A 12315-nucleotide genomic window follows, 5' to 3' on the forward strand; every position below is an offset into this window, starting at 1 on the left:
AATTAGTTTTGACTTTTTTTTCTCTTATTCAGTTAGTTTTAATTAGTTTTTAGAGCAGGTTTGTTAGTTTTTATTAGTTATCGTTTTTTTCTGAATGCTTAGTTTTAGTTTAGTTTAGTTTTAGTATTAGTTTTAGTTATTTCATATATTTTATCTTCCTCATCATCCTATTCAAAGAAATTAGTGAGGCATGGATATGGGTTACCCTGGACACTTTATTTGGGGGTCGGGTTAGGGCGGCTCATGGACTGAGCAGAGACACAATGCACGTACAATGTATAAATTCCCTATAGCAGGTTGAGGGGGGGTGTAATCCATACACAACGTCACTGACGTGAAACAATGCGAAGATGTGCAAAGCATGAGAGGAGATGCACAAAGCAGCCAGCAGTTAAACCAGATAGAAACATATATAACCAGCTAACCAGCAGTTAAAGCAGATAGGAACCTATTATAAACCAGCTAACCAGCAGTTAAAGCAGATAGAAACATATATAAACCAGCTAACCAGCAGTTAAAGCAGATAGGAACATATATAAACCACTTATAAACATATATAACCCAGTTCCTCATCAGTAAACCACACCTTAGCAGATCTCTCATCTCTTAATCATCTGCAGTTCCATTATTAGCTAACTTTGCTTCAGTTCAGTTCAGCTAGCTGTAGCTGGTAACATCAAACGTTTTTTAACATTCTAACAGGTTCCATACCTCTGTAATTGGATTAGTTTTCCTCCTCCTCTTTTCTCCTCTTCTAAACTGTGCAGTTCAGGGCTTGGAAGGTCTTTTCATGGTGATAAACTCTCCAGTTTTTTACCTGGATGCTAGTTCAACACTGACTGTCATTTAGCTCTGCTCTGTCTGTCACTCACGCGCACACACACGGTACGCCAAAAAAAAAAAAAAAAAAAAAAAACCCGACCCATGTATCACTACAGTAAACCCCAGACAGGACTGTGCTGCTGTGTCCCAGCTTTAGTCTGTATGTTCCAGGTAGAGTGGGGACCAGAAGACGACTGGAAACCACCAGTGACCACACATGACAGACTGTGAAGTGTCGTATGGTGTCACCAGCTCAAACTGCTGGAGCGAAATAAATTAATTTCATATCAATCCGACATTGACAAAGACGAAAACGAAGGGAATTGTATCCATAATTTTTATACGTTTTAGCTAGTTTTGTAAGCTCACGATACAGTTTCAGTTAGTTATCGTTTTTTTCTTTTAATTAGAGTTTTTATTAATTTCAGTTAACGAAAATGTTTTTTCAGTTTTAGTTTTCGTCATTTCGTTCGTTTTCGTTAACGATAATAACCTTGGTCTGCACATCAGAATACATTCACTTTACAGGTTGTATTTAATGGAAGATTTCTAAAACTATTATATAAATGTACATAAACCAATAAATATGTGTAATAACACTTAATCATATACCTTGAAAACATCAGCAAACGGCACTTTTGTCATTTATTTTCCAATTAATCTTATTAAAATACGTAACATTAAGCACATTTAATGTCTGAAGCAAATCATTTCTAAAAAATTGTAGACCAGCGTAATCACTGAATTAAATATAAGGAAAAATACATGATTTACACTAAAAAATGCACAATACAGAGGATAATATTTTAATATATGGCTATACATCACTTTAGAAAGGTTAGAAAGAGAAAAAAAAATCATTTGGGAACTTTTGGAATTTTTCTAATTTTCCTCTCTTCTTATTTAATCCGAGCTGTTCAGACTTTGGATTTTAGTTTTGATGGTGCACTTGATGGCGTGATGGTACTGATATTAGAATAAAAGTCTAATAACTTCAAAACTGAGCTTGTGTATCACTAATCCAACAGAGTGGAAGTGCTGCTGGGTCTTCTTCTTGGTGATTATCCACAGGTGCTCTTTGGAAACTTGTGGTGTGTCTGGCTATTTAGAGTCAAAAAAATCTGCATAAAGCATGCTAGATTTCAAAAAATATTCCAAGGCTCACTGTAGGATTTGTGTAAAAATAAAATGCCTTTATTACTTCATGGCAATCTTTTAAAATCCAGCCAACGCGTTGCGACCTCTGGTCTTCATCAGAGCTTGTGTATCAGTCAGAGGTCAGCGTGTCAATGTAGTCGTATCTCTGAAGTGAACATCACTGCATCTTTTAAAAAGCAGAACTTCTTTTTTGTCTGTACTTCTTAGGTCCAGAAAATCCGTAAAGCCCTGGAGAAAGTTGGAAAAGACCTCAAAAGTAAAACTATGCACCATCTGAAGGTGGGTGAATACATTACATTTGAACTGGTTGACACAGGCAGTAGATCAGAGTTTCTCAGGTGTGTGTTTGTGTTGGTTCCAGGTGGGTTCAGTGGAGGAGTTCCAGGGTCAGGAGAGGAGGGTGATCATGGTGTCTGCAGTTCGAAGCAGCCCTAACTACGCCCAGATAGACCAACAGTTCAACCTGGGCTTTGTGAAGAATGAGAAGGTTTACTCTACATCTCTTATTTATTTATTTGTTTGTTTGTTTGTTTGTTTGTTTGTTTGTTTGTTTGCACAAAATAAAAACAGCAATGGAAAAAAACCCAACAACATTCAAACAAGTAACAAAATTGTGCAGGAGAGGTTAGAAGCCAAAAAAGAAGGCTTATATAAATACCTCCCCCGAAATGAACAATACACAAAAAAAGAATAAAAAATACAATATAACTGAAATAATAAACTGAAGTAAAAACAATAAAAATGTACTCCACATTACAAATCATCAAATACAAATCAAGTGATGTACAGCCTTACATTTTTTCATGAATTAAAGTCCTTTTCAGATGCTTTTTAAACAATGATAAAGTAGGTGTTGATTGAAGTTCAGGTCTTAGATTATGCCACAGATTTGGTCCACGATATTTCAGAGAATACTGACAGACTGAAGTTCAGCAGTATGGAAGATAAAATTTGCTTGAAAATCATGTCGGAAAGTTGTGAATAACAGAAGACGACATAAAGAAATTTTGAAAAACTTTAGGAAGAATATGAGTTAAGTGAACATATTTGTACATGAAGACACAGGTCTGGTAAACGTTCACATCAAGAACTGAGAGAAGATTGAATTTTTTGAAAAGACTCGACAGATGAGTCGAGTCTCTTAGAAAAACTGATCATTCTTAAAAATTTCTTTTGAATTAAGAGAATCTTATTGAGATACACGCAGCATCCTCATGTGAATGCGAAACTATATTTGAACACAGTTTCCTTTTGCCAGAGGTTCAATGTGGCTGTGACTCGAGCCAAAGCCCTGCTGATCGTGGTGGGAAACCCCAGAGTGCTGAGAACAGACCCTACATGGAACTGGTATGTGCTGCAGCCATCTTGAATTACAGTGTTAGGTTTGGTTTTAAGGCTCATTTATGCTCGCCTTACGTACATAGATAGGTACGTCTGTTTCTAACATTGTCACGCGTCACTGCTTTCATACTTCCGTGTGTACTGTACGTTGGAATGAGCATTTCTCAATCTGTCCACCAGAGGGCACCGCTTTTAATTACCATACTGGTCGAATACCACGAAGAAGTGTAGATTTTTGAGAAGAGGAAAGTCAATAATAACAAACATTGCAAAGACACAGGAGGTTTTACTAATATTGAGAAGGGTAGTTGTCATAAATGTCGGTAGTTTTTCACTGTCTCACACAGTCGCACTTTGAAAGCCGCTATTTATGGGAATTATTCTGTTCAAATCTCAACACTGCCTCCACTGTTCCTCGGCCTGATCACAATCAAGGGTAACAGGAAGGGTGCACAGATGTAATAATGCTCTATCAAAAAATCAGACAGGCCATTTTATTTGTCTGATATTTCTCTTTTAAAGTCCAAAATATTTTTTTTATTATGGTGTCTACTAAAAATTTCACAGGCTTGTACCCCTGTCAAATCAGAAATTATTCAGTGTACGGACACTCCAGCCTAATAGCCTCCATATTTAACGCCTACAAAGATACACAAATGTTTCAGCACTCAGGATAATCATGCATTGTTTATTGCATAGATGTTGTGTCCAAAGCATGCGTGCTGAAAAATTCCATATATTGACAGAAACAATAAAATTAGACCCACATATTTTGAATATGGTGTACGGACACTACTTGGTGTATGGACTCTACAAGATTGGAATGGAAATCTGGCTTACCACATGGTCACATCTGTGTTAGATCTGTAACTAACTCTTCCTGGTACAGGAGGAAATAAACATTTGTGAACAAGTTATAACTATATCTATAAGGCATATACGCCATATTATTGATGGAAGTATATTGGTGTACAGACACTCCATGAATTTTGGTGAACAACGCGCCATTGAAAACATGCGGTTCGACGTAAACATCCGTTTGCCACATTGTTACCAAATTCTGCAGCCAGGGAGCAGACCAAAATCTGTTTAGTTGTGCATATTTAGTCATAATAATACTTAAATAACAGGTTCCCATTCTGTTATTACAATTAAAGGGCTGTAAAAGAAGGGTTTTCAGAACAAAATGGTTGATTGTCTTAATACTGAAAATAAGAATTGATAATCAAACAGCTGTTCAACAAAAATGATCAATAAATGAAAAAGCAATGTGATGTGTGTATTTTATAACAGAGCAGACACAGGAGTTGAGTAGTAATTATTTATTGTGTTACAAAACATTATGCACAATAATTTTGCTCTCCTATAACAATAAAATTGTGCACATGTTTTCATGCTCATTGGGTCGCCATTAAATTTGGAGGATTGCAAGATCTAGTAATAAGATGGCCAAAGAAACATTTTGGGAATGGTTTTGGGGGTATCTTTTTGCAATACTGATTAATAACTTCTGCAAATATACTTGTACATCTTGATTGTGATCAGGCCGTCCTGGTGGTACTGCTCTGTTTCATCCTTCTTGGTACGCATCCTTAAGGTCCTGGAAAACAGACAGAATTATGCACATAATGTACGCAGGGGACGGACAGAACACTCCATCCATATCAGTCTGCGTCTTTAACGTAGAGCATAAAAGAGCCCTTAAAGGTGTTATAAAACAAAAACTCTTACTTATTTTGACAGCTGTTCAGAATAACACTGCATTTTTCTGTATCTGTATGTGACGGCCACAATTGTGATAATATATATTCTGATTTTACATGGAATATTTTCATGACAAGTGTGTCTCTAAGCAGCATTTTCAGGGTAAAAACCTTATCCGATTACCAGAGTCTATTACACTCCTGTTCAAATCCAGCAGGAGGCCAGAGAGAGCTCTGCTTCACTTTTAGAATTGCGTTTACAGCAGTCGCTTTACGGCTGTTACGCCATCACAGTCCGTTTCTCTCATTCTGTTGAGCGAGGCTGAGATAGCAGAAGTAAAGTTGCCCTGTCTGTTTATTTCTCTGTTCGACAGAATCTTTATTATCTGTCTACTTGGTACCAGCTCTGGTACCTGTAACATTTATGTGCTGCATCAGCTAATAGTTTCCTTTATAGTTGTGTTAGCTTAGCTCTGATTTTAAACAGAAAACAGTGAGAGTAAAACCACAAATCACCTCTGTTTTCTGCACGGTTTGCGTTGCCAGTAGCTACACTAAAGATGTGTTTGGAATCGTCCGAAAAAGTCAGAACAGTCAATTTCAAATGGTGAAAATGTGAACGTCATATAATTACTTTATACCGTCATAAACTTCAGAATCAAACACTGTTATTTTAAGATCAAACTCCATTCTTCTCACTTTTAGCTTTTAACATTTTCTTTGTAAAAGTTGTTTCTTCGTGGTTCTCATCCTGTTATTTCAGTGTTTGACACTTTGGTCGAAGGCCCTGTTGCATTAGTTTTCCTCACCATTGAACACTGGCAGAGTGACTCACTACTCCCTCTAGTGGCCACATAAATCTGACAGCCCACTGATGTGAACAGATTCAATGCAACCTAATACTCTGGCGTAACTTCATAGCTGTTTATTATAAACTCTAATGAAATTTTATATTCGTTTTGTTTCTGTGTATTTTATATGTGGAAATGACAAATAAATTTGAATCTTGAATCTTTTATTTTTTATTATTTAAAAGTAGAAATAATTCATACAGGCCCTTTAATCCTTTGACTTCCTTGGTGGAAAATCTGTCCTCAGGGAATATTTCAGTTCTTATTTCTGACTCCGACAGACCACACCATCATTGCTGTTCTCATGTCGTCATCATCATCCATAAAGTTCATCTGTATCTGTATCGTTTGTTCCTGAACCCTCTTCTTCTGGGTTTGTTTGTAGTTTCCTCCAGTATTGTAAGGATGAAGGAGGCTACACTGGTTATGATCACAGAGAGGAAGATGATGATGTGGTGGAGAGACTCTCTGCTCTCTACATCACCATTGAGGAGCAAGGTAACACATTATGCCTAATTTTTTTTTTTTTAACCCTTTCATGGATGAATTATAAGAGCCTTAGTCAAGATTTTTTTTCCTGAGTATTTTTATTCCTCGAGACATTAAAAAAACAATGTGATTGTAATAGTTTTTATGAACCCATTTTTCATGGAGTTACAAAAATGTCCACTCAGCGGCACACCATGCATTAAATTTTTGAAGCAAAGAAACTCATTTACTGATAAACTGTGTGAAAACTATGGAATAAAAACATTTTTAATGCAGCTAATCTGATGTTTTCTCACATTTTAAGTGGGGATGTCCGATATTGACTTTTTTGTCAAAAACCGATATGCCAATATTGTCCAACGCTTAATTTCCGATTCCGATATCTACCGATACCGCTGCCGATAATGTGGGATATTAAACTAATTTTAGGTAACATCACATATCTCCTGTCATGGAATTAACACATCATGCTTAATTTTATTGTGATGCCCCATTGGATGCATTCTCAACTGCAACAAGGCTTTCAAAATGTAAACACTGTCTGTGCAAAGAATAGATACTTCAACTTAAGTTGTGGAAAAAATGCCATATTTATTTATTTTCTCTCCCTCCATGAGTCTATTACAGTGTGGCAACTCTACTGTGTAATTTTGAAAACTGCACATTTCTTTCAGCTACAAACAATGCTTTGTTTACACGTCAGTAAATGCTGGCGAAATCAAGGCATTATTTTATCGGTTTTAATGATAGGCAAAAAAAACGATAACGATACTCACCGATATTACATTTTTATGGTGGGCCGATATTATTGGACATCCCTAATTTTAACATGCAGTAATACTAGTCATTACTCATTTCATGGCGATAATATGCAAAAAAACCCCACAAAAACCTGTTAATTACAGTTTAATAACAATAACAAGCAATTGATTTACTCTCAAACATGCTTCTGCAGATCAGGTTTATCAAGAGCAGCAAAGTTACAGTACCAGTATGAATTGCAGTGTATGGGATGGTGCATGCACTGCAAAAAATCAAAATTTTACGAAGTGTATTTTTCTCATTTCTTTTGAAAATATCTCATCACACTTAAAATAAGACAGAATCACCTAAAGAGTTTTTTTTTGTTGTTGTTGTTTTTTGCTTAATTCAAGCAAAAAAAAATCTGCCAATGTAACAAGTGAAAATTATCTTGGTAAAATTTCTTGAAGTCAGATTTTCCAGATCTATTGTGTATAAATCAGTTCTTATATCTCACTGTAAAGTTCCTCTTTAGGTGATTCTGTCTGATTTTAAGTGTGATGAGATATTTGGACTAGAAATGAGAAAAATACACTGGGTCAGATTTAGATTTTTACAGTGTGTGCGTCCACTTATTTCACTGATATGGAACTAAAACAACAAAATCCATGAATATACAAGAGATCAGCTGTCCACTGTAGTGACCGCTATGCATGAAAGGGTTAAATTAAAAATTCCTCTTTGACATAGTTCTAACGTTTTTTTTTTCCTCATGTGATTGCCATCTTTAGTGGAGACGGCAGAGAGCATCATTCAGCAGCACCTGGACCCAGAGTGGAGGAATGACCTATGAGACGGAGGCCCAGCTTCTCCCACAGAGAGATTTGTCTTAACCCATAAAGACCCAAACATCCACCACCAATCAAAAGCATCTACTGATCTAAACTGTTCAATCAGGGTTCCCACAGGGTCTTAAAATGTCTAAAAAGTCTTGAATTTCCAAATCTTCATTTATTACCTTTTTTAAAAAAAAGTCTTTAAAAGGTATTAAATTTGATGTGGTAGGTCTTAAGTTCTGTTGCCATGAACTTGTTTGCTGTATTATGTTTAAATGTGTCTGTTAAATGTCCAAATTGCAAAGAAAGTAACATTAGTCAACCCGGTTCCACCCATTCCAACTTGACAATTTATATTGAAATTAGGAACCAGTCTTCATTAACTTTGCAGCTGCCAGTGAGAAATGGCTCAAAACATTGGGAATCAAGGCGTTGAAGTAAATAAAATTAAATTAAAATTAAATTCTAGGAGTCATGAATTTTTGCCAGTATGGCTGTGAAATAGGGTGATTAAATGGTCATTAAATTCTGTTCCAAGTCTTAAAAAAGTCTTAAAAAGTCTTAAATTTAACACTTTGAAACCTGTAGGAACCCTGTTAATACCAGTTAATCCATAAATCCTATCAATACATGTGAATAATTGGTGTAAAATGCAGTTTGTCATCTTTTCATGGTCATCTTATTTGGACGTTTAGAGGCTCCGTAGTTACCATGGAAACACCGTCATCTTCTACAACATCGATTCACCAGTAAAACCCATGGAGTTGATCAGAGACAGTGGAATGGAGATACTTGATTTATGTTCAATTAATGATAGATTGTACTGAAAAAGTCACTGTTTCTGCAGTTTCCAATGTTTTTGATATAACCATCAATTTTAATCTGAGCTTTTATGAACATCTACATCAGGGGTGTCGAACTCATTTTAGTTCAGGGGCCACATCCATCCTAATATGAAATAATAAAGTGGACCGGACCAGTAAAGTAACATAAACAATAGGATAAGAACTTTTGAGTGAAAAAAGTAAGTTCCGTAAAATAAAAAATACACTTAAATATGCTTAAATATCCTACAATACACGTAAAAATACACTTAATTATGTTAAAAAATCCTACAATACATGCAAAAATACACTTAAATATGCTTAAAATTCCGTAATTAAAATGTTTACATCTATGAATTGTACTTGAACATGAACAAATATGAACAACCTGAAAATTCTTTCGTAAAATAAATGCAGTGTTAACAATATTACGCCTTAGTTTATCATTTATACATGTGAATCACAACTTACACATCACAGTGGATCTACAAATACACCAAACATTAAATAACAGGGAGAGTATTATTTAAATTCCACATACTTCTCTTAAGACATTTCAGATATTCACACTTTTTTTGGTAAAAGACTAGTCTGTAAATGTGAAGATTTTTGTGTATTTATATTTTTTACACTAAAACAAGGAGACACATTTGCAGTTTTCGTTATTTATAGTTTATTATGATCGTATGTTACTGGTCTGATCCACTTTAGAATAAATTGACCTAAAATTATTTTAACATCCTTGATTGTTAATATTTTCAGTGTAATTTTTGTATTTCACAGATTCATCCCACAGGCCAGATTGAACCCTTTGGCAGGCCGGATTTGGCCCCCGGGTCACATGTTTGAAACCCCTGATCTACACCATCAGTAAACTAGATACAGGAAAATACCTGATTTATACTGATGGAATACAAAATACAGAGGATACTATTATAAATAAATGGTGATAAATCACTAAAGAAAGGATAGATATAGAGAAAGATTCATTTGGGAACTGACATAAAAGTAGCACTGGGTCTTTATGGGTTAAGGTAGCAAGTATTTGACTTAAAACAGATGTTAATGAACAAATGTACTGCACTTGTCTTTTTTTTTTTTTTTTTTTTTTAATGGACTTAATTTCAAATTTGATCTCAATCAGCCTGTTATTGCTTGATTTATGTCCAAAAACTGATTTTTAACTAACTGGTTGGATTTCTTCTCCCTCGATAACCAACATAGTGGACCCCTAGTGGAAGAACCCTATCGATTTCAGCTTCTACGAGTATTTTAAGTCATCCAAATGGGAACGCTTTAGTTGAAAATCAGTTTTTGGACATAAATCAAGCAATAACAGGCTGATTGAGATCAAATTTGGTTCATATTGATCATCTTATAAATGTCCATTTTCTCGCTACCATCCAGAGCTCATATGATGTCGTTTTCATTCACTAGGTGGAGCTTTGTGGGAAAAATTAGTTCTCTGGCCATTATTCTGCCACTGTCAGGTCGATGTAGCTCAAACTGAGTTTGCGTCAATTATCGTGGATAGATTTATATATCGCAGAGGATTAGGGGGATTTTGGGGATATACTCTTGCTGTCGGCCCTCGACAGCGTAAGCATCGTTGCACTAAAGATTTCATCCAAAGAATCTGAACTCCACCACAGAGTGGAACATGTTTGATACTCAGGAACCAAAAATATTCCAATCCAACATATCCTTCATCTTTATCCGCTCAATACATTTGGCCAAACTTGTTCAAAATCATAACCATACATTATATGTACGAAGCACATCCGTAATTTTCTGCTACCTCAGTGGGTTGTACAACCACTTCAGTAAATTTCACTTTTCTTACACATTTATTTCGTTTAAACCAAATGATTGGTAAACAATGCTCTTTTTAACAGTTACGATGAAGGATTTACTTCATATTTTATGATTTGAAACCATTATAGAACTGAGGTCCAACCTGTATGAAGTTTATATTTTTTCAATCAATAGCTGCTTTTCCATAAACATTTCCAGGAATTTTTATGAACTGGAATTTATCTACCTGGCTTTTCAGGCTTGGTTGTTTTGAGTTGCAAAATCAAAGCCGACTCAAAGAATACACTCAAAAAAGCCTGGACCCACCCCTCAAGAAAATCTGGGAATCTGAAAAGTCCTACACCCCTACGAGGAACTTTATTCAGACACAGTTGGGGTTGAGGGAGAGTTTTTTTCCTTGGTAATTTTGGTGGAAATGCACTAGGAATTTTCAAAATCCCAGGTTAAATGATGAGAAGACTTATTTTCAAGCGCCAGGATGGTTCTAGTTGTTCTGGAAAATTGGGTTAAGACTGGTAACTATAGATACAGATAAGGTACAGAAATCCAAACTGCTTATTTCAAGGCCCATTTTTCTAAAAAGAGTCTGTGTTCATGTTTTGTGAGGACACACAAATATACTTTATGATAGAAAAAGAAATGTTAAAGCAACACCACAGAACTTTTGCTTGCGGGGTCCTCCTAAAGTCAAGAAGCGGTATTGTCTGTAACAGCTGTCGTAAAAACTGTATCATGGTAATACTCACGTTTGTTGACAAGCCATTGATGTCGGCAAACTTCCTGAAGCAAGACAGGAGACACACTGATAGAAACTTGTAAGGGTCTTCCTCAATGAGACATGATTAAAATCACCCAAAATAAAGTTTGTAGTTTCCAGTGAGATGGTGTGTAATCTCTGTACAACATCAATTACAGTGGGTTCAAGGTGACTTTATTTGTACCTGTGGGTAGATTTGTTTTGCAGATGAAGTGATTGCTTTTGGCATTACAACAAGACATACATTAGGGGAGGCAGAATCGTTGTGAAAGTAAAACTTAAGATGTGCTACTAAGTCCTCTAAGTGTTTTTCAGCCTTGGGGTCGCCTCAAATTTCTAATTGATTAAAAAAAAAAAAAAAAAAAAAATACTAATAAAAATATATAGTAATTTGAGTGAGACAATCCCAATCCATAAAAGAGATGATAAACTCTGAAGCTGAAACTGAAGCACTGTGGTACTCTTTATCTTTCAAATGTTCATTGTGGTCGGTTTCAGATGCTGCAGCTCTTTTATAATTCATAACCTGCAAATGAATTTCCCGTAAGGGATAAATAAAGTTTTCTGAATCTGAATCATAGTTTGAGTTCTTGTTTGTTCAGTATTAATTGTCAGCCTTGTAAATCCAAGCTGGACTGACTGTACATATCCTGACCAAGGAAAATAAAATTCTGACTTTGTGCAGTAATCTACACCTGGCTTTTCTGCCTCTGTCCATAATAATATATATTATATAGACTAAATGTTGTCTAAAATCAATGTTTATTTGCAACATTATATAGCGAACTATTACATAATCAAAAACAAATTAATTTTAGCAAAAAAAAATTCTCTGTTTTGAAAGTCTGGGGTCGCCAGATATTTCTGATGTTAAAATGGGGTCACGAGCCAAAAAAGGTTGGGAACCACTGGTCTAAGTCTCCCACTGTTGTGAAGCTCATTTGCCTTTTCCCTACCTCCTGAAACTTCGCAAACTTT

The 12315-nt window shown here is 35.6% G+C and overlaps 1 protein-coding gene across 1 annotated transcript in view; it reads left to right on the plus strand.

Moving 5' to 3' along the window:
- LOC115423215 (putative helicase mov-10-B.1) overlaps positions 1-8111 on the plus strand; it is a 39722-nt gene extending 31611 nt beyond the window's left edge. Inside the window, exons 19-23 of the mRNA XM_030139987.1 lie at positions 2188-2259; positions 2342-2467; positions 3239-3327; positions 6261-6373; positions 7897-8111. Coding sequence (XP_029995847.1) covers positions 2188-2259; positions 2342-2467; positions 3239-3327; positions 6261-6373; positions 7897-7958 — 462 coding nt within the window. The 3' untranslated portion in view covers positions 7959-8111. The remainder of the gene's footprint in view (positions 1-2187; positions 2260-2341; positions 2468-3238; positions 3328-6260; positions 6374-7896) is intronic.
- Positions 8112-12315: the final 4204 nt, after the last annotated feature.

The sequence above is a fragment of the Sphaeramia orbicularis genome, chromosome 7 (genome assembly GCF_902148855.1).
Source record: "Sphaeramia orbicularis chromosome 7, fSphaOr1.1, whole genome shotgun sequence".
NCBI classification, from domain to species: domain Eukaryota; kingdom Metazoa; phylum Chordata; class Actinopteri; order Kurtiformes; family Apogonidae; genus Sphaeramia; species Sphaeramia orbicularis.